Source organism: Chiloscyllium plagiosum, unplaced genomic scaffold (genome assembly GCF_037043375.1).
Source record: "Chiloscyllium plagiosum isolate Xiang-an unplaced genomic scaffold, Cpla_swu_hap1 HiC_scaffold_35, whole genome shotgun sequence".
Taxonomy (NCBI): Eukaryota; Metazoa; Chordata; class Chondrichthyes; order Orectolobiformes; family Hemiscylliidae; genus Chiloscyllium; species Chiloscyllium plagiosum.
The window spans coordinates 32,058,547-32,084,647 of NW_028270173.1; the positions used below are offsets into that span (position 1 = coordinate 32,058,547).

The 26,101-nt window shown below is 46.7% G+C and overlaps 2 protein-coding genes and 1 long non-coding RNA gene across 4 annotated transcripts in view; 2 read left to right on the forward strand and 1 right to left on the reverse strand.

Moving 5' to 3' along the window:
- Positions 1-322: 322 nt before the first annotated feature.
- LOC122541333 (zinc-binding protein A33-like) lies at positions 323-23,047 on the reverse strand. 2 transcript variants are annotated; one of them, XM_043678007.2, is made up of 6 exons: positions 22,356-23,040; positions 19,011-19,106; positions 16,846-17,079; positions 9,024-9,046; positions 8,792-8,910; positions 323-1,327 (listed from the first exon to the last, which is right to left on the reverse strand). In XM_043678007.2, exons 1-6 carry the CDS (start codon positions 22,827-22,829, stop codon positions 771-773), a joined length of 1,503 nt encoding a protein of 500 aa, XP_043533942.2. In that variant the 5' UTR covers positions 22,830-23,040; the 3' UTR covers positions 323-770. The 2 variants fall into 2 exon arrangements, with proteins under 2 accessions (XP_043533942.2, XP_043533943.2); XM_043678008.2 differs by lacking the exon at positions 16,846-17,079 and having other exon boundaries at positions 22,356-23,047.
- Positions 434-26,101, forward strand: part of LOC148140619 (uncharacterized) — a 72,870-nt gene continuing 47,202 nt past the window's right edge. Inside the window, exon 1 of the long non-coding RNA XR_015753067.1 lies at positions 434-533. This is a non-coding gene — a long non-coding RNA (uncharacterized LOC148140619). The remainder of the gene's footprint in view (positions 534-26,101) is intronic.
- Positions 23,138-26,101, forward strand: part of LOC122541332 (butyrophilin subfamily 1 member A1-like) — a 40,768-nt gene continuing 37,804 nt past the window's right edge. Inside the window, exon 1 of the mRNA XM_087979471.1 lies at positions 23,138-23,159. The gene's annotated coding sequence lies outside the window, so the exon portion shown is untranslated. The remainder of the gene's footprint in view (positions 23,160-26,101) is intronic.

Sequence of the window (26,101 nt, forward strand, 5' to 3'; positions counted from 1 at the left end):
AGTCTCAGGTGCTGTAAGTCAGCAGTGCTAACCACTGGAGGCAAAAGTGAGGACTGCAGATGCTGGAAACCAGAGTTTAGATTAGAGTGGTGCTGGAAAAGCACAGCAGGTCAGGCAGCATCCGAGGAGCAGGAAAATCGACGTTTCGGGCAAAAGCCCTTCATCAGGTATCCTGGCTTTTCCAGCACCACTCTAATCTAAACAGTGCTAACCACTGTGCCAACCAATTATAGACAGCCATACTCAACACTAACTCTGCGTTCAGTCATTCATTCGGACAATTTATACACCCACCCTCATAACAATAACAACATTTCTTCAATCCTTGAAGCATTCCTTTTATTGAGGTTTCATGGAATATTTGGAACTTGTTTATTTCGGTGTCATTTGTACAAGCCGTTTATAATCAAGTGGCATTGCTGCTTGAAGTGGAGATTGCGTTAAATCCGAATAAAGTACTCCCAGTTTGCAACACAAGTCCAAAGATGTGCAAGTCAGGTGAATTGGCCATGCTAAATTGCCCGTAGTGTTAGGTAAAGGGGTAAATGTAGGGGTATGGGTGGGTTGCGCTTCTGCGGGTCGGTGTGGACTTGTTGGGCCGAAGGGCCTGTTTCCACACTGTAATGTAATCTAATCTAATCTAAAAAAAAAGTCCGCAATCCTTTTCCGAGCCTGCAAGGTTTACACCAAGTTAAAAATAAATCACCGCGAGGGAGCGAACGAGCAACGAGAGTCACTCCCTCCACGTTTGCAGGTGCCATCGGCCGGATTCAAACAGAGCAGAGGCCTCTGACGGGGCAGATCCTCAGCTCCTCAGCACTTTCCCCGCTGTCGGCCAGCCCTGGGCTGAAGTAAGGGTAGAGTTTTTCCGTGAAGGTGTGGGTGAAGGTGTGGAGATGGGACATGTCGTCCGCGTTGTAAAAGGACACCTGCCCCCCATCGTAGTCCAGGAATACTCCGATCTTCCGGGGTTTGCCGGCCACCTTGAGGTGGGTCGGGCGAGAGGTACAAGCCACGTAGTCAGTCTGGTTCACCAGCCACATTATCCAGTACCCGTCCTCCGGGGCGGCCGTGATATCGCCCTTCCTGTTAGCAGACTCTGCCACCACCCCCAGGTCCCACTCCGTCTTACCGCCCACCTCCACCTCCCAGTAATGGCGGCCTGACGTGAATCCCTCCGAGGCCAGCACACTGACGCACTGGTCGAACCTCTCCGGATTGTCGGAGGCATCCTGCCATCTGTCACCGAGCCGGACTCCGGTCCCTTCCTCACCCACCACCAGCCAGGGATTAGCCGTCTTCGGATCCAGGGTCAGCGAGGCTGGAGCTAGCGGGGGGAGCAAAGGAAACCGAAATTACACCAGCAACTCGATAAAGTAAGGGGTCAAGGTTTACAATATCATGAGGGGCACCGAGAGGCTGATTAGTCACGGTCTCCCCCCCCCCTCCCCTTCCACCTCCTGGGGTCGGGGAGTCCAGAACTAGAGTGCATAGGTTTAGGGTGAGAGGGGAAAGATATAAAATGGACCTGAGGGGAAACTTTTTCACCCAGAGGGTGGTACGTGTTTGGAATGAGCTGCCAGAGGAAGTGGTGGAGGCTGGTACAGTTACAACATTTAAAAGGCATCTGGGTGGGTATATGAATATACGGGATATGGGCTGGGTGCTGGAAAATGGGTTTAGATTGGGTTGGGATATCTGGTCGGCGTGGATGGGTTGAACCAAAGGGTTTGTTTCTGTGCTGGACATCTCTGTAACCTCTCATCGACACGTCAAACACAAGACCCCTTTCATAAAGGTGGGCTGACTCTGCCTAACCAAATTCTAACATGCGACCCTGTGAATATCAGGGAGGATAAGCGTTACAATCAAACCAACCTCCCAGTTGAAACGCTGCGGTATTTAAAACATTTTCTAAACACATCTCCCAGGCACCTTCCAGCCTGCCTCAAGTCCACAGCCACAGTCCACAGCTAAAGGTCAAGTAGATAGGGCAGTTAAGAGACTATGAGACAGATGACCTCTATTCCTGATGAAGGGCTTTTGCCCGAAACGTTGATTTTCCTGCTCCTCGGATGCTGTGCTTTTCCAGCACCACTCTAACCTAGACTATGGGACAGATGAGGCCAGTTAGGAATGGTAGATTTCCTTCCCTCCAGGGTACCAATAATAAGGATCGTGTTGCTGCCCATCTCCAATTGCCTTTGAGATGGTTGGTGATGAACCCCGTTGTTGATGTGCTTACCCCCCCTCTCCTCACCATGTAGGGGTAGATACACCCGCAGTCTAGAATACTGGAGACTAGACGTCCCACTGTGAGGAGATTTAGCAACTCTTCACGTAAGTCTCTGAGAAGCAGGACCTTCGAGTTTGCTGTGTCATTCAATACAGTCCACGCTCACCCTCACCATCCTGTATTCCCTGAGTCACTTTCGCACTCGAAGACCAACTCCCAGGGCTTAAGGGTAGAGAACCCGAAAGTTCCACCACTCTTTGGGCGCAGAAAGCTCTCCTCACTTTGGTCCTAAACGGGCCATCCTTTATTCTGGAACGAGATGCTCAGTTCCAGATCCCAGAGTCAGGAGCAACATTCTCCCAACGATCACACTGTCAAGCCCCTCATGTGCGTTTCAATGAGATCTCCCTCCCATTAAGTCTTGTCTCCTCAGTCTCCGCTCATTGGACGATCTGCTCTTGTGAAAGGGGGATGGTGAAGGCTTGCCGGTCATATCACTGGGTTATTGATCCAGCGTCCTAGGGAACACCCTGGGGATGACCAAGCGTGGCAACTGGTAGAATCTGAATTCAATACCAATCTGGAATTCAGAAGCAGATGAAGAAAACTGATCTTGGGGAAGGGAAACCCATCAGGATCACTAACGCAATTGCTCTCTGGGCAACCGGGGTTGGGCAAGAAATACCCAGCAGGCCAGCACTGTCCACATCCTGGACATTAGCAAAGAACCACTCTTCTTCAGCTAAGGAGAATAAAACTGTGCACCTACGTAATTGCAGGAAGACCATTTTTCTCATACAATCCAATCCCTTTCTCATGCAGGCTAACATACAAATTGCTTTCTTAACAGTTAACACGAAGGTCCAGTACACTTGGCTGCAGGCCCCTAGAATATAGCATTTCCTGGTCTGGTGCCACATTAAAACTATGCTGCTTTCCTAATGAACCTTTATTGTGGATAATGTGGTATTTTCCCACATTGTATTCCATCTGCCCACACACTTAACCCATCTGTAATCTTCTGCAGTCTCTCGAGCATCTTGCAGACAGCTCACATTCCGACCTAACTTTGTATTGTTAACAAACATGGCTCCTCACTCAATCAAAGTCACGTCTATCGAATGTAAGGAACTAAGGTCCAAGTACTGACCTTTGCAGTAGCCCACCGGTAAGCTACCAACCTGAAAATACCTGTTTTCATCAATCAGCCCTCGACCCACTGCTATGAACTCTAACGTGTGGTGCTTAATCATCTCATTGACGTTTTCAAAAGCCTTTTGACAATCCAATCGCATTAAACTTATCCACATTGCTTGTTCACAACTTCAAAGGCCTCTAATTGATATGTCAAACACAAAATCCCTCTGTACATTTTGTTGGACTTTGCCCAATCAAATTTTAATGTCACAGTCATAGAGTCATACAACACGGAAACAGACCCTTCGGCCCAACCAGTCCATGCCGACCATTATCCCAAACTAAACTATTCCCACTTGCCTGCTCCTGGCCCATATCCCTCCAAACATTTCCTATTTATGTACTTATGCAAATGTCTTTTAAACATTGTAACTGCACCCACATCAACCGCTTCCTCAGAAGTTCATTCCACACACCAACCACTCTCGGTGTAAAAAAAAATTGCCCCTCCATGTCTCTTCTCTCACCTTAAAAATATGGCTTGAAATCCTCAACCCAACCTGCCATTCACCTTATACATATCCCTCATGACCTTACAAGCCTTTGTAAGGTCACCTCTCAACCTCTGCCACTCCAGTGAAAAAAGTCCCAGCCTATCCAGCTTCTCCTTATAACTCAAACCCTCCAAACCCGGCAACATCCTGGTAAATCTCTTCTCTAGCCTCTCGAGCTTAATAATATCCTTCCTATAACAGAGCGACCAGAACTGCACATACTGCTCCAGAACAGTGGAAACGTATGGTGCAGGTAGAGCACAGGAGATTCAGGCAGAATCCAAGGAGCAGGAGGTTGATGCTTTAGGCATAAGCTGTTCGTCAGGAATGCCTGAAACTTCGACTCTCCTGCTCCTCGGATGCTGCCTGGCCTGTGCTTTTCCCGCGCCCCCACACCTTTTGACTGCGACTCTCCAGGATCTGCAGTCCTCCCTTCCTCCTATTCCAACCTAATATCCCATACAACCTCCAGCTGAGGACAACTCTTTGCTCTGCCAGACCAGCAGGTTTGTGGTTTGCCAAAGTGAATGGCAGACACCTCATTGTTTTTTAGATTATTTACAGTGTGGAAACAGGCCCTTCGGCCCAACAAGTCCACACCGCCCCGCCGAAGCGCAACCCACCCATACCCCTACATTTACCCCTTACCTAACACTACGGGCAATTTAGCATGGCCAATTCACCTGACCTGCACATCTTTGGACTGTGGGAGGAAACCGGAGCACCCGGAGGAAACCCACGCAGACATGGGGAGAACGTGCAAACTCCACACAGTCAGTCGCCTGAGGCAGGCGCTGTGAGGCAGCAGTGCTAACCACTGTGCCACCGTGCCGCCCACGTTTGGTGTACACAATTGTGTTCAGTTCTGGGCACCTTATGTAAGGAAGGATGTTACAGGCCTGGAGAGAGTTCAAAGGCAATTTTTTTAAGAACGAGAAGGAATGAAGGATTTGAAGATACAAGGAAAGATGAGAGAACTTTGGGCTTATTCTCCTTTGGAGCAGAGAAAATTAAGAGGTGATCAAAATTTTGACAGGGATATTCAGTATCGCTCTGGCAATATTTGGGGGGAGCGGGGGAGACACAATTTCAAGACTGGAGCGCGAGGAGTGAGGAGGACGAGAAACATCTCGACTCAGAGAGTTGTTCAGACTTGGAAAGCACTGCCCGAGAGAATTCTGGAGGCAGTTTTCCAGGAGGTTTCAAGTGAGAGCTAGGAATGTATTGGAAAGTGATCTATTTACAGGGCTACGGAGACAGGGCTGGAGAATGGGACTCGCTGGGTAACTCATTCAAGAGCCAGTACAGACAAGACGGGCCAAGTGGCCTCCTTCTACACTGTAAAATTCTACGATTCTATTTTTAAGCGGTGCCCTTAGTTGTGGATGAGGCAGGAAACACCCTCTCAGCTTCTGCTCTGTCAAGTCCCCTCAGAATTCTCTATGTTTCAATAAGACTAACCTCTCAACTCCCTTCGGCGTCTTCAACTTCCTCTCGAGACAAGTCCATCAACTTAGGAATCACCTCACTGTACCTTCTCTGGTCTGCCTTCAGTGCAAACATTGAGGAGGCAGAACTGCAGACTATACTCCAGAGTGTGCTTATACTCTCAGCAGTAGACTTCCCTATTTTCATACTCTAAACTCTTCGCTAGAAAGACTCACATTCCATTTCCCGTCATCATTATTGGTTACAAACACCCAGAGTCAAGAGTGTGGTGCTGGAAAAGCACAGCAGGTCAGGCAGCATCTGAGGAGCAGGAGAATCAACGTTTCGGGCAAAAGCCTTTCACCGGGAATTTAGCCCGTCCCTCAGCACGTAGACCTGGATCTTGGAATGTGACTCTGGGTCAAGGTCAGCTCCTTGTTAACTCTTGATCCGTGCTTAACTTATATTGAGTCCTGTCGAAAATGCACCTTTCTATTTCTGTGACATTTCCCAGCTCCAGGTGACTCAACCATTTATGAACCATACATTGTATACGACTCGGGTGGGAAGGACCCCCTGTACTTTAGACAGCAGTGCTAACCACTGAGCCACCGTGCTACTGAAGTGAGACTGCACAATGCTGCATTAGAAAGGGATCTGGGTGTTTATAAGCAAAAGTGAGGACTGTAGATGCTGGAGATTAGAGTCGAGAGTGTGGTGCTGGAAAAGCACAGCAGGTCAGACAGCATCTGAGAAGCAGGAGAGACAACGTTTTGGGCATAAGCCCTTCATCAGGAATGAGCTGGGGAATGTCACAGAAATAGAAAAGTGCGTGGAATTTAAGGATAAGAAGAGTTTTATGTTTTTGGCAGGACTCAATATAAGTTAAGCATGGATCAAGAGTTAACAAGGAGTTGACCGTTGACCCAGCATCACATTCCAAGGTCCAGGACTACGTGCTGAGGGATGACTATTGCTTGGGGGTGCTGCCACCAAGGCAGAGTGGGGAAAGACCATCGTCTGAGGACTTTTCTGCTGAATTTAAATGTGGGTCCATTCAGTTATTGGGCCTTCCCGTGCCTCAACTATATATGGTTCAAGTAAGAGATGCCTTTGGTTTGTTTCGATAGAGTCCAACTCTAATATTTGTTTGTTTCCTTGACACGTTGGCGCACAGAGCCAAACTGTGTTTGCTGCTGTGCATTGTGACAATGCTGCCACTTTAAAAAGGTTATGCTGTGCTTGGCCTTTTTTTTTTAAGAGAGTTTGTAAAGGCAGAGGTGCCGAAGAGTCGAGTTTAACAATGGAAGGGGAGTGGCCAGTTCTCCCAGTTCAGGTGTTTTCATCTAGTTTTTATCTGCTGTAGCAGTCACAAGATGTTGGAGTCCAGAAGTGTTGCAAGCTTCAGTGAAAGATTCCTCTGAAATCTTTCTCTGGATGTTGTTACCCCCACCCCACTGCTTGTAAGAATCTGTGCTTCAATTTATCTTTTGACCAAAAGGGTGTGCTTATGGGATGTTACTGTATTGGAACAGTTCCTCAGTTAAGCTGCTGAATCTGGTCAGCTAAATTTTCCAATATCTGGATTAGTGGTGCTGGAAGAGCACAGCAGTTCAGGCAGCATCCAAGGAGCAGTGAAATCGTAAAATGTTCCAATAGTTAAGTTATTCTAAATTCTGCTTTCCTTTGTTCGTGTGTCAACTGTGGTGTTTAAATAAACTCTGTTTTGCTTAAAGTCGAGTGATTTGACCAGTTGCATCACGCTTGGGATATCCACTCACATCTGCTTGATCCATAACTGTGTGTGTGTGTGTGTGTGTGTGTGTGTGTGTGTATATATATACATATATATAATGTATAGATATGTTCACACATTTATAAAACAAAATCTCTATATTGTGTTTATATAAATATGTGTCTATGTATGTGTACACAAATAAACGCACACTATATAGAGATATTGTTTTATAAATAAAATATCCTTGTGAAATTAAAAAGAGGATCCAAAGCTAAGAATCAGAAGCAGGCATATGCCATTTGGTTCCTCCAGCAGTTATTGTTAAATACTTGTTAAAAGAGTCCAAGGATTGTGAAAGCATCGGCAATTCTTTATGATCACAAATATACATGACAGCGCTGTATATTTGCAAGTTTGGCAGGGAGTTGTTACCAGTGCAACATAAAACCAACCTGGGAACACCTCCTCTTCCAGGGAGGAAGCCAGCGCCACCAAGTGGCTAAACAGAGAGGTACAGCATTTTGATGCAGTGGGTTGAAAATATTTTTTGGCTGTAAGGGGGCTCTTGTGTCTATGCTGGATCCCTGCAACCTAGTCATTCCGCTCCCCACCCCCCCTTTCCCACCACGCCATTTCAGCTTTAGAAAGCCACGGTTGAGTCAGCCACTCCCTGAGCACTTCCTAACTCAGGTGGTCTTCCTTTACACTGTCACTGCTTCACTGGGCAATGGACTTTAACTCTGTGCGCCCTGGTTCACACTCCATCCTACAGCAGGAAAAGGTTTGTCCTACATACTCTGTCCAGACCTTTCACGGCGTTCACACGTGGTACGTGTGTGGAATGAGCTGCCAGAGGAAGTGGAGGAGGCTGGTACAATTACAGCATTTAAAAGGCATCTGGGTGGGTATATGAATAGGAAGGGTTTGGAGGGATATGGGCCAAGTGCTGGCAAATAGGACTACATTAGGTTTGGATATCTGGTCCACATGGCGTAGTCAGACTGAAGGGTCTATTTCAGTGTGGTACATCTCTCTGACTCTAATAGCCCTAACTTCTCCAGTTTACCCATGTAACTGCAACGCTCCCGGTTTCATGTTGTCTACATCTGGCATGTTAAAATCCTCACTGGATGTGAGGAATCTCCCAATGCCTCCCATCCTCGAAGGTCTTTGTAGTGACAGGAGCAATATCAGGCTGGTGGTCCTCCCAGAATATGAGTTCCCTGACCAGGGCTGTATATCAAGGTCCAATCAGGGAGCCCTGGCTGACAGCTAAGAATAGGAGTGTCAGAGGTTTCATTCACTCTGAGAGGTGTGAGCTGGGTCAGTGTGTCATGAACTATGCACGCCCAAATAAAGGGCGGCTTGGTCACAGGATGCCAGCCTTCGTGGAGTTATTTCAGGTTTGACACCTATTTCATAGCTTGACGGTTTTATAATTCCACACCATATCAAAGCCAAGTGATGGGTTTTGATCTCTTGGAAAGACTGATAATGCTCCATATCTCTCTTTACATCTGCTCCTCAATCTGGAAGGATTTTCCCCATCAACGTGCAATAACAACTACTACATTTAACAACTTTTGTTTAACAAAAACTTTTTTTTTTGCATGTGTGATGTTTAATACATTTTCATCAAGGGTGTTTCACTTTTTATTATACAAATCAAATGTGATGAGTGTTTTTTTTTTGTTTTACCTGGGTTGATACAGCCTATCATCTCTTTCCAAACTGTGTACTGTAAAGGACCTTTGAATACGCCGAGAGATAGGGCCTCATCAACAAACAGCAGGGTAGGATGTTTTTCATGTGCAAAGCTGAAAGATTAAACTTTCACATTAGGATGAGATTCCTATCGAAAGTTCATTAAGTAAAAAGAAATGCTCAATGCAACCTTTGCCGCTTTAAATAAATTCAAAAGGTGTTTTACCTGTTCTTCTGAGATGCTTCCACCTAAACAATACAAAAACAGCAAGTTCAGGTTAGGGAGGCAGTGAGGGAATCCCACTATTCACTCTGTTGTAAAACCTCCGCGTGCTGAAAATGGGGTCAGACCAGGAGAATCATAGCAGGAGTAGGCAATTCAGCTCCTCCAGTCTGTGACATTATTCCAGAAGATCATGACTGATTTGAATAGGTCTGTGGTCTAACAAACATTAAATGCTGTGTGTGTAGTTACTGCTTCCATAGCCACACAATTTACCAGCTGGCTGCTGCTTTTACTCAGAGTCACACAGCACGGAAACAGACCCTTTCATCCAACATCGAGCCGACATCCCCAATCTGACCTAGTCCCACCCATGAACTATCTGGATAGTTCATGGCACCCGGCCCATATCCCTCTTAAGCCCTTCCTATTCATGTACCCATCCAGATGCCTTTTAAATGCTGTAATTGTACCAGCCTCCACCACTTCCTCTGGCAGCTCATTCCATACACACACCTCTGTGTGAAAAAGTTGCCCCTTAGGTCCCCTCTCCACATAAACCTATGCCCTCTAGTTTTGGACTCCCCTACCCTGGGGAAAAAGAACTTTTTCTATTCACCCTAACCCTGTCCCTCAGGATTTTATAAACCACTCCCCCCCCCACCACCCCGAGCCTCTGATACTCCAGGGAAACTTCAGTCTCTACCTAAAGCTCAAACCCTCCAATTGAGTATAGAGGCAAAGAGGTCCTTCTGCAGCTGTACAGGGCCCTGGTGAGACCGCACCTGGAGTATTGTGCACAGTTTTGGTCTCCAAATTTGAGGAAAGATATTCTGGCTATTGAGGGAGTGCACCGTAGGTTCACGAGGTCAATTCCTGGAATGGCGGGACTATCTTACGTTGAAAGACTGGAGTGACCGGGCTTGTATACCCTAGATTTTAGAAGACTGAGAGGGGATCTGATTGAGACGTATAAGATTATTAAAGGATTTGACACTCTGGAGGCAGGAAACATGTTTCCGCTGATGGGTGAGTGCTGAACCAGAGGACACAGCTAAAAAATACAGGGTAGACCATTTAGGACAGAGATGAGGAGAAACTTCTTCACCCAGAGAGTGGTGGCTGTGTGGAATGCTCTGCCCCAGAGGGCAGTGGAGGCCCAGTCTCTGGATTCATTTAAGAAAGAGTTGGATAGAGCTCTCAAGGATAGTGGAATCAAGGGTTATGGAGATAAGGCAGGAACAGGATACTGATTCAGGATGATCAGCCATGATCATATTGAATGGTGGTGCAGGCTCCTGCACTTATTGTCTATCCTTGCAAATCCTTTCAAGTTGAACATCATCTTAGGGCGGCAAGGTAGCTCAGTGGTTAGCACTACTGCCTCATAGCGCCAGGTTCAATTCCTGCCTTGGGCGACTATCTGCGTGGAGTTAGCACGTTTTTTCCCTGTGTCTGTGCAGGTTTCCTCCCACAGTCCAAAGATGTGCAGGTTGGGTGAATTGCCCATAGTGTTAGGTACATTAGTCAGGGGTAAACATAGGGTAGGGGACTGGGTGGGTTACTCTTTGGAAGGTTGGTGGGGCCAAAGGGCCTGTTTCCATACTGTAGGGAATCTAATCTAATCTCTCCTATAACAGGGGAGACCAGAATTGAACGCAGTATTCCAAAAGTGGCCTATCCAATGTCCTGTACAGCCACAACATGACCTCCCAACTCCTTTACTCAATACATAATGCGTGGCAGTTTCACAATTGGTTTGATTGAGTTGATTTGCTGTGGCTGAAGGACCGGAAAGATCCCAGATTTTTCCATCCAATTTTCTTTGAACTTGTGTCCGCACTTTACGGAACATCTGAAATTTTGCTTCCCTGCTGCCCTCTGTAACTCCAGATTGCCTTGTAGATCAAATTTTTTGTCACTAACTGTTTGTTTAATTCTTTCACAGGATGAGGGTGTTGCTGCCTCGGCCCAGCATTTATTGCCCATGGAACAGTTGAGGGTCAACCACACGGCTGTGTCGTCAGGAGTCACACAGAGGACATGAATGAACCAGATAAGTTTTTCCAACAATTGGCTCACACTCATCATTAGAATCTTTCTCTAAGTTGTCCAGAATTTTACTGAATTCAAGTTCCACCAACTGCCCTGGCAGGATTTGAACTTAGATCCCCAGAGCATTACTTGGGTCTCTGGCTTAACAGTCCAGTGACAATACCACTAGGCCATTGCCTCTCCAACTAACTCCACCTTGGATATGGAGCATTGTGCACAGTTTGTACCATCAGACTTTCGGAAGGAAGCAGTTGCATTGGAGGACTGGGAAGAGAGGTCTCTAAGAATGGCTCCAGGGATGAGGCATTCCAGGCAGCAAGATGGATTGGGAGAAGTCAGGACTGTTTTCTTTAGAGAGAAGGAGATTTAATAGAAGTTTTAAAAATCATGGAGGGGTCTAGATAGAGAAACACCGTTCCGACTCATAAAAGAATTGGGGACTAGTCAGCATTGTTTTAAAATGTTTTGCAACCACGCAAGACAGGACCCCAGTGGCTCAGTGGTTAGCACTGCCGCCTCATGGCACCAGGGACCTGGGTTCGATTCCAGCCTCGGGCGACCGTCTGTGTGGAGTCTGCACCTTCTCCCCCTGTCTGAGTGGGTTTCCTCCCACAGCCACACAAGTGTGCAGGTTATGGTGGATTGATCGCGCTAAATTGTTCCCACAGTACTCAGGGATGCACAGGCCTGGTGGATTAGCCATGGGAAATGTCAAGTTACAGGTTATTGTTAGGGGCTAGGTCTGGGTGGTAGGCTCATCGACGGGTAGGTGTGGACTTGATAGGCCAAATGGTCTGCTTCCACACTGTAGGGATTCTATGATAGATCACACAGCCCCTCGAATCTGCTCCACCACTCCATAAGATCATGGCTGATCTCTGCAGTTTGAATTCCACATTTCTATCCACCCTTGATTCCCCGACACAAGAAAATAAATTTATCTCCATCAGCTTTAAAAATATTTGATGACCTGCTGATTGAGGCAGAGAGTTCCAAAGGTTATAGCCTCTCAGAGAGAAAATTCCTCCTAACTCACTCCTGAAAGGGCAGTCGGGGTTTATTAAACTGTGGCCCGTGGTCCTGGATTGACTCACAAGAGGAAACATCCTTCCCACTTCCAATTTGTTAATGCTGTTCAGGATGGTACACCCTTCAATCAGGTTTGAGTACAGGAGTTGGGATGTCATGTTGAGATTGTACAAGACATTGGTGAGGCCTCTGCTGGATCACCACCTCCAGTTCTGGTCACCCTACTATAGGAAGGAAAAATTTGGCTGGCACAGTGGCTCAGTGGTTAGCACTGCTGCCTCACTGCACCAGGGCACCCAGGTTCAATTCCACCCTCGGGCGACTGTGTGGAGTTTGCACATTTTCCCCGAGTCTGCATGGGCTTCCTCTGGGTGCTCCGGTTTCCTCCCATAGTCCAAAGACGTGCAGGTTAGGGGTGGATTGGCCATGCTAAATTACCCATAGTGTTAGGTGCATTAGTCAGGGGAAATGTAGAGTAATAGGGCAAGTGAATGGGTCAAGGTGGGATACTGTTCGGAGGGTCGGTATTGGGGAAACGGCCTGCTTCCACATCATAGGGATTCTATTATATTATTAAACATGAGAGGATTCAGAAGAGATTTACCAGGATATTGCCAGGTATGGAGGGTTTGAGTTATAAGGAGAGGCTGGGATATTTTCACTGGAGCATAGGAGGTTGAGAGCTGACCTTATAGAGGTTTGTAAAATCATGAGGGGCATAGATAGGATTAATGGCAGGTGTCTTTTTTCTACAGTAGGGAATTTCAAGACTACGGAGCACACTGTTAAGGCAAGAGGAGAGAGATTTGAGAGAGACATGAGGGACAACTTTGTATTATACAGAGCATGGTACATGTGTGAAATGAACTGCCAAAGGAAGTGGCGGATGTGCGTATGATTACAATGTTTAAAAGACAATTACATAATAGGAAAGGTTTGGAAGGATATGGGGCAGGAGCAAGCAGGTGGGATGAGTTTAGTTTGGGATTATGGTGTGGTTGGACCGAAGGGTCTGCGTTCATGTTGTAAGGCTCGATAAGTTACTCCCGTTCTTTAAATTCCTACTAATCCTCAGAAGACAACCCACTCACTCCAAGTATCAATCTCGTAAACCTTTACCTGAACCAATATATTTACGTCCTTCCCTAAATAAACAGACCAAAAGGGGCACACAGTGTTTGTGAAGCATGAAATGCTTCCGTTTATGCACAATTCCTCTCGTATTAAAGGTTAGCATTCCACTGACCTTCTCAATTCCAAGCTGTAGCTATGTACTAACATTTGAGTGACTGATGCAACCCGCCCTCGATCTCTTCAAGTGCTGGCCTCTTACCCACTCTCGATCTCTTCATATCCAACAAAAAAAAAATCTCACTTTCACCTAAACCTTGCCCACACTCATGCTACAGTTGATACTAGCAGCATAGGTTCAATTTCCGCACTGTCTGAAGGACTGACCTTCTCAATGTCTTCCCCCCCCCTTGACCTTGGTGACCCTCGGGGTCATTGCCTGCTAATAAGAGAGCAGCCCTGTGGGATTTGGGTCTAAAGTGCACTTAATCGAATCCCTACAGTATGAAAAGAGGCCATTCAGCCCATCGAGTCCACACCTACTCTCTGAAGAGCATCCCATCCGACCCCAGCCCTGCACCCTCTCCACTAACCCCACATATCACCATGGCTACTCCATCCCCTGGACACTACGGGGTAATTTAGCATTCCTCCGAACCTGCACATTTTTGGACTGTGTGAGGAAACCCACGCAGACACGGGGAGGGAACGTGCACAGTCGCCAGAGGCTGGAATCAAACCCGGGTCCCTGGCATTGTGAGGCAGCGGCGCTAACCACTGAGCCACTTGCTGGAAGTGTGGTGGAGGCAGCTGCTAATACGGTATCCCAGAGGGCAATAGGTGATTGTTTCGATCCAAATAATGTGCGAGGGTATGGGCGAAGAATGGCGCAAAGTCAAAATGCTCAGACAGATGGGAGCAACACGACGGGCTGAACGGCCACCCACTGCACTGTAAGTACTCAATGATTCTGATATATTCAACGACTGAGCCACCACTGCTCTCTGTGAAAGAGAGTTCCAAAGATCAGAACCCTGAAGGGAAGAAATTTCCCCTCACTACCTTCAATGGGCAAACTCTGACTGTGCCATTTATTTCCAAACTCCCCTACCGAAAAATCAGCACCGACGCCGCAAAGTCCCATCCAAATCTAGTGTTTCAATCCAATCCTATCCCACTTTTCAAAAGATCCAAAATGTTCTACTCAAAGCTTCATCCCTGCTCAAACTTTCCTCAACAGGCAACCCCTTATCACAGGCATCAGCACTGTAAACTATCCCTGAATTGTTTCCCAATGCAAATATGTCCGTCCTTATGTGTATTTGAGAGAGAGGGGGAGAGAGAGAGAGAGAGAGAGAGATAGATAGAGAGAGAATGGCCAGGTAATCTTTCTTTTCTCGCACATTGTTTCAATCCAATACCCCTGAAATCAATCATTGAAAGTTGGTTGGCTGACAGGAAACAAAGAGCAGTGATAAACCAGCTCCCTTTCGGAATGGCGGGCGGTGACCAGTGGGGTACCGCTGGGATCAGTGCTGGGACTGCAGCTTTTTACAATATATATTAATGATATAGAAGATGTTATTAATAATAACATCAGCAAATTTGCTGATGATACAAAGCTGGATGGCAGGGTGAAATGTGAGGAGGATGTTAGGAGATTACAGGGTGACCTGGACAGATTAGGTGAGTGGTCAGATGCATGGCAGATGCAGTTTAATGTGGATAAATGTATGGTTATCCACTTTGGTGGCAAGAACAGGAAGGCAGATTACTACCTAACTTGACTCCATTTAGGTAAAGGGGCAGTACAAAGAGATCTGGGTGTTCTTGTACACCAGTCAATGAAGGTAAGCATGCAGGTACAGCAGGCAGTGAAGAAAGCTAATAGCATGCTGGCCTTCATAACAAGAGGGATTGAGTATAGAAGCAAAGAGGTTCTTCTGCAGCTGTACAGGGCCCTGGTGAGATCACACCTGGAGTATTGTGTGCAGTTCTGGTCTCCAAATTTGAGGAAAGACATTCTTGCTATTGAGGGAGTGCAGCATAGGTTCACAAGGTCAATTCCTGGAGTGGCAGGACTATCTTATGTTGAAAGATTGGAGCGACTGGGCTCATATACCCTTGAGTCTGGAAGACTGAGAGGGGATCTGATTGAGATGTATAAGATTATTAAAGGATTGGACACTCTGGAGGCAACAAACATGTTTCCGCTGATGGGTGAGTCCCGAACCAGAGGACACAGCTTAAAAATACAGGGTAGACCATTTAGGACAGAGATGAGGAGAAACCTCTTCACCCAGAGAGTGGTGGCTGTGTGGAATGCTCTGCCCCAGAGGGCAGTGGAGGCCCAGTCTCTGGATTCATTTAAGAAAGAGTTGGATAGAGCTCTCAAGGATAGTGGAATCAAGGGTTATGGAGATAAGGCAGGAACAGGATACTGATTGAGGATGATCAGCCATGATCATATTGAATGGTGGTGCAGGCTCGAAGGGCAGAATGGCCTACTCCTGCACCTATTGTCTATTAAATATAGATCAGGACATCAGGGATAACAGAATCAAGAACAAATTAGAAATGTGGAGAGAAGGATAGGTAACATTGAACATCGACGACTTTTCAACAGATCCTCTGACTCCTTTTTTTGTTTTTATTCTGTCACAGAACGGAAGTAGGCCATTAGGCCCATCGAGTCCACACCAACCAGTCCGAAGAGCATCCCATCACTCCCCCATCCCTGTAACCCTGCATTTCCCATGGCTAGCCCACCTGGCCTGCACACTACGGGGCAATTTAGCATGGCCAATCCACCCTAACCTGCGCATCTTAGGTCTGTGAGAGGAAACCGGAGCACCCAATGCAGACTGCTCGCAGACAGTTGTCAGAGGTTAGAATCGAACCCAGGATCCTGGTGCTGTGAGGCAGCAGTGCTAATCACTGAGCCACCAATGTCACCCTAACATGGGTGTCTCTGACTAGGCCTACATTCATTGCCCATCCCTAACTGGCCAGAGTTGACAGTCAACTGCATTTGCTGCGGGTTTGTAGGCCAAACTGGGTAAGGAAGGCAGATTGCCCTCCCTGAAGGTCATTAGTGAACCACGTGGTCTGTGTGCCTTCTTTCTTCCCGGTTATGTTCAGAAGTCAATAACCAGAAACATTAATTTTATTTCACACCATAGCTACTGGCTGCCCTGCTGAGTTTTATCCAGCTCCTTTTTTATTCTTGATTCAGATTTCAAGTATGGATCTTTCTCTTCTATGTGAGAGTGAGGGTGAATGAAATACTAATTCAACGCTTCACCCAGAAGGTGGCAGGGTAGCTCTCTTTCTGTAATGCGCTGGAGTGTCAGCCCTGGATTTTTGTGACGAAGTGGGATTTGCGTCTTCTGCCTGCGGATCGAGCCAACTCTGAGCTCTCACTGGGACGCAAGCAATGATTTGCAACACGATTTCCAATTGGCGTTTGCGAAGTAGGCAGTGACTAAGAGAAAGAAGATCTGATGACCGAACTGTACCCTTATCTCTCTCTCTCTCAGCACAGTTGCTGGCCGAGCTGTTGTGTATTTCCAACATTTGGTGCTTTTATTTTGGGACTTTGTACTTTATGGTAAACTACCTCCCCTTCCAGCTGCCTGTGTAATTCAGGTCAAATTAAACAACCACTTGCCTCCAGAAATGTGACTGTGTCTTTTTGGTTCATTCGTGCCTCTAGGTCTGATATCTCTCGTTCAACACAGTCTAGCTCTCGTTGGATTGCACCGAGTGCTTTCTCCATTGCACTTAGAATCCTCTCCTCTTGTCTGCTGAGCTCTCCAAGTAAACTTTGTTCTTTCCTGGCGAGAAACTCATGCATTTTTGCAAACTCCGACGTGACGTGGGTGTGCAGGCTGCTTGACTGTTCCTATCAAATGAGATGTGGAATATCGTCAACACAAAAAGCTAACGGTGTTGTAATCCCAGCTAATGGTAGCTTTGGAGAGGTCAGATCCTAGAGTGGGACCCGTCTTGATATACCATAAGTTCTATCATTGCTATTTGTTTACCATTGTAGTCACTGAACATATTCCCAAGAGGCTGCCAGTGTACTTTTAACAAAAGAGCAGAAAGGATTATTCCACACAAAAAAAGGAAAGCAGAACATTCATTGTACCAAATTATACAAGACCCAGTTGAAATGGTCTTATTAGAAATACCAGATGTAAATACTCAACCATTTCTCCCTAAACAAGAAGCTTAAAGATACTCAAATCTTCAGTCAACGGTCGCCCTGTTTCCACTTCAAAAGTTCTTTGTTCGGTTGTAATTGGTTTCTGAGTTCTTTACACTGCAGTTCTTTCATTAATATCCCTTCGGAGACCATTCAAGAAATGGCGAACACAGCTCACATATTTATTGATATGGATTCTGCAAACTGCTCATCCATAGTCATTTAAACATGGAGTTTTCTCTCTTATTGACTCTATGTCACTCAGGCCTTCCTATCAGGGCAATCCCTGATGGTTTTGGGCGTGACTAAATACTCACCACACCTTTTTCTGACAGACCCAACCCGCACAAACTCACTGACCGGAACCTGCGTCCCTCGGTCTCCCTCACTCATAAGACTCCCAGTTGCTTGGCAACAACAGGTTTTTTTTTTCTTATTATTGATTTTAAAAAGCCTTGATTGTTGGTACATAAACAAATATACACTAACAATTTGGACAAAGGAATTGAAAGCAATATCTCCAAATTTGCAGACGGCACTGAGCTGGGTGGCAGTGTGTGCTGTAAGGAGGATGCTAAGAGGCTGCAGGGTGACTTGGACAGGTTGTGTAAGTGGACGAATACTTGGAAAATGCAATATAAAATGGACAAATGTGAGGTTATCCACTTTGGTCACAAAAACATCAAGGCAGGTTATTATCTGAGTGGTTTAGGAATAGGTGAGGTGCAACAAGACCTGGGCATCATGGTGGAGCAGTCACTGAAGGTTGGCGTGAAGGTGCAGCAGGCAGTGAGGAAAGCTCATGGCATGCTGGCCTTCATAGCGAGAGGATTTGGGATTAGGGATGTCTTGCTGCAGTTAGACAGGGCCTTGGTGAGGCCACACCTTGAGTGTTGTGGGCAGATTTGGTCTCCTAATCTAAGGAAGAACATTCTTCCTATTGAGGAATTCCAGCGAAGTTTCACCAGCCTGATTCCCGGGATGGCAGGACTGACATATGAGGAAAGACTGGATCGACTGGGCTTGTATTCAGTGGAATGTAGAACAATGAGGGGGAATCTCATGGAAACATACAAAATCCTGATGGGACTGGACAGGCTGGAGGCGGGAAGAACGTTCCCGATGTTGGGCAAGTCCAGAACTAGGAGTCACAGTCTAAGAATAAGTGGTAGGGCATTCAGGGCTGAGATGAGGAAGAATTTCTTCACTCAGAGAGTTGGGAATTTGTGGAACTCTCTCCCACAGGAAGCTATTGGGGCCAGTTTGTTAGATATATTCAAGAGGGATCTGGATGTGGACCTTGCAGCAAAAGAGATCCAGGGACATGGAATGAAAGTGGGAGTGGGATACTGAGATTACACGATCAACCATGATCGTACTGAATGGTAGTGCAGGCTCGAAGGGCCGAATGGCCTATTCCTGCACCTACTTTCGATGTTTCTATCACTCACTGAACTCAAAAGGTGTTTGAGCAAGAGAAATGTCATTCAAACCCAAAGCCATACATGGCTCTTTGACCGTAGACCCCAAATCTCCACGTAGTAATCGTAAAATATCACAACCTTTCATGACAAGGGTAATTCAAACTAACCAAAAATCTAGAACATTAGCATGGGAACACATACCTTAACTTTGGAAATCTCCTGTTTCTGCATCAGTTTGGCTTTGAGCACGCGAAGTTGCTTTCTGGCAGCTGAGTTCAGTGACAACTTCAGTCGTCCCTGGAACCAGAGCATTAATTCAAAATCACAGACACCTTTAAATGGAACACTGAGGAAAAAGAAATGACTTGCATTTATATTGCGCCTCTCCTGCGTCAGAGCATTCCCAAAGCCCTGTACAGCCAGTTAGGTGTTTCTAGAAATGTACTTTCTGGTGTGCAGTGGGAAAGATAGCAGTCAGTTTTTACATAGCAAACTCCCAGAAGTCGCAATGTGACAACGACCAAATAATCTGTTTGTTTTACCATTAGTTAGAAGATAAATATTGTCCAAGTCACGAGGGTAATCCCTGCTCCACTTCAAAATGAACGATACAATCTTTTACATCAGGAGGGGAGGGGCATGGATAGGATAAATAGACAAGGTCTTTTCCCCGGGGTGGAGGAGTCCAGAACTAGACGGTATAGGTTTAGGGTGCAGAGGGGAAACATTTAAAATAGATTTAACAGACAACCTTTTGATGCAGAGGGTGGTGTGTGTATGGAATGAGCTGCCAGAGGATGTGATGCAGGCTGGTACAATTACAGCATTTAAACGACATCTGGATGGGTATATGAATAGGAAGGGTTTGGAGGGATATTGTCCGGGTGCTGGGCAAATGGGACTAGATTAGGTTAGGAGATTAGCCCAACAAGTCCACGCCGACCCTCTGAAGAGTAACCCACCCGGACCCATTCCCCACATTTACCCCTAACTAATGCACATAACACTATGGGCAATTTAGCACGGCCAACTCACCTAACCTGCACATCTTTGGACCTGGTCGGCGAGTTGGACTGAAGAGTCTGTAACCATGATTTTTATGGTTAATGAGGCCACAGTATTTGATTTGAAAGTCAGCACCGAGTTCTGTGCTCACTAGCTGCTGTCGATGGACGCTGTAGGCAAAGTGTCTGAAGTGAGACACAAACCCTGGAACTTGCGACACAGAGACAAGTGACAGACCAACTGAGCCACGGCTGACATCTCAGAGTGGGACAGTCCGTCAGGGAGCAACCTTCACCTTGGACCCTCAACAACCTTCAGGACTCAGCACTGAGTTCACCAATTTTAGACCCAAACCTCTGCACCTCCCAATCCTTTCTCAGAATCCCTGGGCAATCCCTCAACTCATAGAGTCATAGAGATATACAGCACCCTTCGGTCCAACTCGTCCATGCTGACCCAGATATCCTAAATTAATCGAGTCCCATTTCCAGCACTTGGCCCATATCTCTCTAACCTCTTCCTATTCACATACCCATCCAGATGCCTTTAAATGTTGTAATTGTACCAGCCTCCACCACTTCCGCTGGCAGCTCATTCCATACACGCACCACCCTCTGGGTGAAAATGTTGCCCCTCAATTCCCTTTTAAATCTTTCCCCTCTCACCCTAAACCTATGTCCCCTAGTTCTGGACTCCCTCAGTCCGAGGTAAATACCTTGTCTATTTACCCTATCCTCATGATTTTATAAACCTCAATAAGGTCACCCCTCAGCCTCCGATGCTCCAGGGAAAACAGTCTCAGCCTCTCCCTATAGCTCAAACCCTCCACAACCTTGGCAACATCCTGGTCAATCTTTTCTGAATCCTTTCAGGTTTGACATCCTTCCTATAGCAGGGAGACCAGAATTGCACGCAGCATTCCAAAGTGGCCTAACCAATGTCCTGTACAGGCACAACATGGCCTCCCAACTCCTGTACTCAGTACTCTGACCAATAAAGGAAAGCATACCAAATGCCTTCTTTACTATCCTATCTACCTATGAATCTACTTTCAAGGAATTACGAACCTGCACTCCAAGGTCTCTTTGTTCAGCAACACTCCCCAAGGCCTTACCATTAAGTGTATAAGTCCTGCCCTGATTTGCCTTTTCCAAGGCGCAACACCTCGCATTTATCGAAATTAAACTCCATCTTGCCACTCCTCGGCCCTTTGGCCCATCTGATCGAGATCCTGTTGTACTCCGAGGTAACCTTCTTGGCTGTCCACTACACCACATGGTGTTGTGCGATTTTTAACTTTTTCCATCCCAGCCCAACACCGGCACCCCCACATCACGGAGAGAGATGGAGAGAGGGGCTGTGGAGTTGGTTTTGAGAGTGGCCAGTGAGTTAGTTTGGGTCTAATACAGGACCGTATGGAGAGAAACAGAGAGGGTGTCATCTGCAAACATACTAACCATACCTCCTATATGTTCACACCCAAATCATTTATATCAATGATAAAAAGCAGTGGGCCTAAAAATGTGGCTCCAGTCTTGAAATCCCCCATACCACAGAGAAAACAATTACCACTGACTCTCTCTATACCCCTCATTATTTTATAAACTTCTATCAGGTCACCTTTCAACCTTCTTAAAATATTTTGAGGAGGTCTGGTCTGGCCTGCTCCGCTCCATAGCAGTGTGTAAATATAGTTTATTTTAAATGAATAAAGATTTTTTTAAAAATAAAAACACCAAAACTTTAAGAATTTACAGCAGGGACTTTCCTCAAAATCCTGCTGCAGGTACTTGCTCAGCCTCTCTCAGCATTTTTGTAGATCAGTTTAAGATTTCCAGCTCTCTTTCTCTCTCTCTCTCTCCCTCCATCTAGTTAAAAATCATACAACACCAGGTTATAGTCCAGCACGTCTATTTGGAAGCACACTAGCTTTCAGAGTGCTGCTCCTCCATCAGGTAACTGAGATGTCTGAGCTGAGATGTCACCTTCTTTTAATATAAAACCTTGTTATCTCGAGAATATGACTTAGAAGAAGTTCTGGGACCTAAGAACCGAAACATGTAACCCATTCTAATAGATGAAAGACTTAACAACAATCCAGGTTTGTTCAATATATCATTTCAAATGCATGACACTGTGGTCATCTGCTATAAATTCTGTGTCTTATGATCCTGTTCCACGTCCACCTGATGAAGGGGCAGCGCTCTGAAAGCTAGTGCTTCCAAATAAACCTGTGGTAAACACAAATACAGATTTACACACCAGCTGTTTCTGCGTCCTACACTGCACAGACACAGACACATACACACGACATGGGTGCTGGGGAAAAATAAGCACTAGAGAGAAGAAAACAAAAAGAAATTGGACTACAGGAAAGCTAAGAGTGTGGGTGCTGGAACTCTGACCTGCAGTCCCCACTTTCTCCTACAACCTGGCGCTTGCTGTTGTTGTGTGATTGTTAACTTTGTCCACCCCCAGTCCAACCATGCCCCCCGCCACCCACCCACCCCCACTCCAGTGATTTGCAAAGTTTGCTTTCACCTTGTAAACAGGCTCGGCCTCGCTCAGCAGCAGGAAGCGGTGGTGCCTGTGTTTCCCGGAGTCCCGGCACAGCAGGCAGCAGAGTCGGCCGTCGGTTTCACACAGCAGTTTCAGTGCCTCCTGCCGATGCTCCGGGCATCGGGGAAGGTCCGGCTCCGGGTGCACCTCCCCGGGCTCCGGGTGCACCTCCCCGGGCTCCGGTAGCAGCTCCAGCTCCCTGACCTTCCGGGACAGGCTGGCCAGCGACAGGCTGCTGCGTAGACTCCCCCGCGGCGAGACGCCTCTGCACTGCGGGCAGCCCCACTCGCTCTGCTGCTGCTGCTGCTGCTGCTGCTGCTCTGCCCAGCTCCGGGTGATGCAGGACCGGCAGAAATCGTGCCCGCATTCCAGCACCACCGGCTCGTCCAGCAGCTCCAGGCAAATGGAGCATTTCAGCTCCTCGGCTAGGCACTGCAGCTGCCGCCTGGTCGCCATCCCCTCCCACACACACACACACACACACAAGAAGAAAAGGCTGCAAGGGGTTTGTTTTTTTTTTGCAAAGTCAAGTCCCAATCGTCGTGCAAAGCTCAGACGCTGTCAAAACAAAACAAGTCAGCTCGTTGCTAACTTCCTGGAAGTGTCATTGCGAATGCGCAGGGATTAAAGGCTCCACTTCCTCATCACGCCCAGCCTGAGCACAACTCCTGCCCTCAATCCCCAACACAACTCAAACTGCACTGCCTTCCCCCCCCTCTCTCTCTGTCTCTCCGTGATGTGGAGGTGCTGGACTGGGTTGCACAAAAAAATCACACCCCGCGCCAGGTTAGACTTTTTTTTTCTTTCCAGCTCCTAGAGTGAGCAAAACCCCCTGACACTCCTGTTTATGTATTTTTGTTTCAAACCAGCCAGTTCAGGAATCCTTCCAAAACAAACAGAAAGTAACACACTGAGCGTGCTTCCAATTAAACCTGTTGGACTATAATCTGGTGTTGTGTGATTTTTTTTAACTGACACCGTTGGAATATTGCGTGCAATTCTGGCCTCCTTCCTATCGGAAAGATGTTGTGAAACTTGAAAGGGTTCAGAAAAGATTTACAAGGATGTTGCCAGGGTTGGAGGATTTGAGCTATAGGGAGAGGCTGAACAGGCTGGTGCTGTTTCCCTGGAGCGTCAGAGGCTGAGAGGTGAATTTATAGAGGTTTACCTTATGAAGGAGCGTCGCTCCGAAAGCTAGTGTGCTTCCAATTAAACCTGTTGGACTATAACCTGATTTTTAACTTTGTACCTTATGAGGGGCATGGATAAGGTAAATGGGCAAAGCCTTTTCTCTAGGGTGGGGGAGTCCAGAACTAGAGGGCATAGGTTTAGGGTGAGAGAGGAAAGATGTAAAAGAGGCAACTTTTTCACATAGAGGGTGATACGGGTATGGAATGAGCTGCCAGAGGAAGTGGTGGAGGCTGGTACAATCACAACATTTAAAAGGCATCTGGATGGGTATATGAACAGGAAGGGTTTGGAGGGATATGGGCCGGGTGCTGGCAGGTGGGACTAGATTGGGTTGGGATATCTGGTCGGCATGGACAGGTTGGACCGAAGGGTCTGTTTCCGTGCTGTACCTCTCTATGACTTATGACTGTGGCCCAGCCAGCACAGAGTCAGTCCCCTACACTGAGGCACTCCTGTTTCTATTTTTTTTTAGCAGTGATGGTGGCAGCTAAGCACAGCTCGAAAGTGAATAAAAACAAACACAACAAAAAAAGAGAAAACCAAAAGACCAAATGACTTCCCTAAACAAGGGGAGAGAAAAAAAAACTGTCCTCCTTCAGAAAAGAAAGACAGAGACCAACCGAAGCAGACCAGGTCAGAGTCCAAAAGAGCTGGGACTTTCAAATAAACCTGTTGGACAGTGACCTGATGTTGTGTGATTTTCAACTTTGTCTCTCTCCACGCAGTCCTATGTTAGACCCAAACTAGCTCCACTAGCCACTCTTTCTCTCTCGATAATCCTCTACCAATCCCAAATCTAACCCCACTGTCCTTTTCTCCATAACCCTGCAACAATCTCAAATTAACCCCACTGCCCACCCTCTTAATAAATTAGATTAGATTAGATTACTTACAGTGTGGAAACAGGCCCTTCGGCCCAACAAGTCCACACCGCCCCGCCGAAGCGCAACCCACCCATACCCCTACATGTACCCCTTACCTAACACTACGGGCAATTTAGCATGGCCAATTCACCTAACCTGCACATCTTTGGACTGTGGGAGGAAACCGGAGCACCAGGAGGAAGCCCACGCAGACACAGGGAGAACGTGCAAACTCCACACAGTCAGTCGCCTGAGGTGGGAATTTAACCCAGGTCTCTGGCGCTGTGAGGCAGCAGTGCTAACCACTGTGCCACCGTGCCGCCTTTTAGTAATACTGAACTCACCCCTCTGCCTGCTGTCTCTCCCCTCTCATTATATTTATTCAACTGTCTCTTTCTCTCCATAGCCTTTTATCAATCCGAAACTGACACCACTGCCCCTCTCCCCATAGCCCTGTGTTAGACCCAATCTAAGCCCACTGACCACTCTCTCCAGACTCCTGTATCAATCGGAAGTCTAACTCCACAGCCCTCCCTCTCTCTCTCTCCAGAATCCTTTATCAATCTCAAATCTAAACCCACAGCCTCCTTTACTCCATAATTCTATATCAATCCAAAAGCTAACCCCCTGTGCCTTCTCTCCCTCAGCACATGTCACTCCCAAACTACTCCCACTGTCCCTCTCTTGTTACATTACCCTGTGTCAGTCCTAAAATAACTGCGCAGCCAGACTCTCTTCTGTACGGCCTGAATCAATGTTAGTCCAATCCCACTGCACTCATATTTTTCCATATTAAAAATATGGGCAGCCAGGTGGCTCAGTGGTTAGCACTGCTGCCTCACAGTACCAGGGTCCCAAGTTCGATTCTAGCCTTGGGTGACTGTCTGAGTGGAGTTTGCACGTTCTCTCCATGTCTGCGTGGGTTTGCTCCGGTTTCCTCCCACAGTCCAAAGATGTGTAGGCCAGGTATATTGCCCATAGCGATAGGTGCATTAGTCAGAGGGTAGTGGGTCTGGGTGGACTACTCTTTGGAGATTCGGTGTGGACTGGTTGGGCCGAATGGTCTGTTTCCACACTGTAGGGAATCTAATCTAAATCATACAACACCAGGTTATAGTCCAACAAGTTTTTTTTGGAAGCACTAGCTTTTGGAGCGCTGCTCCTTCATCAGGTAATGAGTGGGGCAGCATCATAAGATAGAATTTACAGCAAAAGATCACAATGTCAGGTAAATGAAATGATATATTGAACATACCTAGATTGTCGTTAAGTCTTTCATCTTTTATAATGGATTGTAGGTTTCGGTTTATTAATATGTAAATCCCAGAACTTCTTTTAAGTTACATTCTTGAGATAACTTAAGGTTTTATTTTTTAAAAAGTGACATTTCAGCTCAGACAATGTATTAAAGGTGTGAGGTTAGAGTCTGTCTGTATCCCAACCTTGAATCAGACTGGTTCTCGTTCCAAAGTGGGGGTTTATAAAATGTCACATCGATTGACTGCCTGCAGGTTGTGTGCTTTTTGAGCAAAAATAGAATGTATCCGCAAATACAATTCTGCAAATGCAAATTCACCCCATAGACTTAGATATCTGTGTGTGTGTGTGTGTGTGAGGGAGAGAGAGAGTGAGTGTGTGCATGTGAGTGTGAATGCACCATGAGAGAGTGTGTGT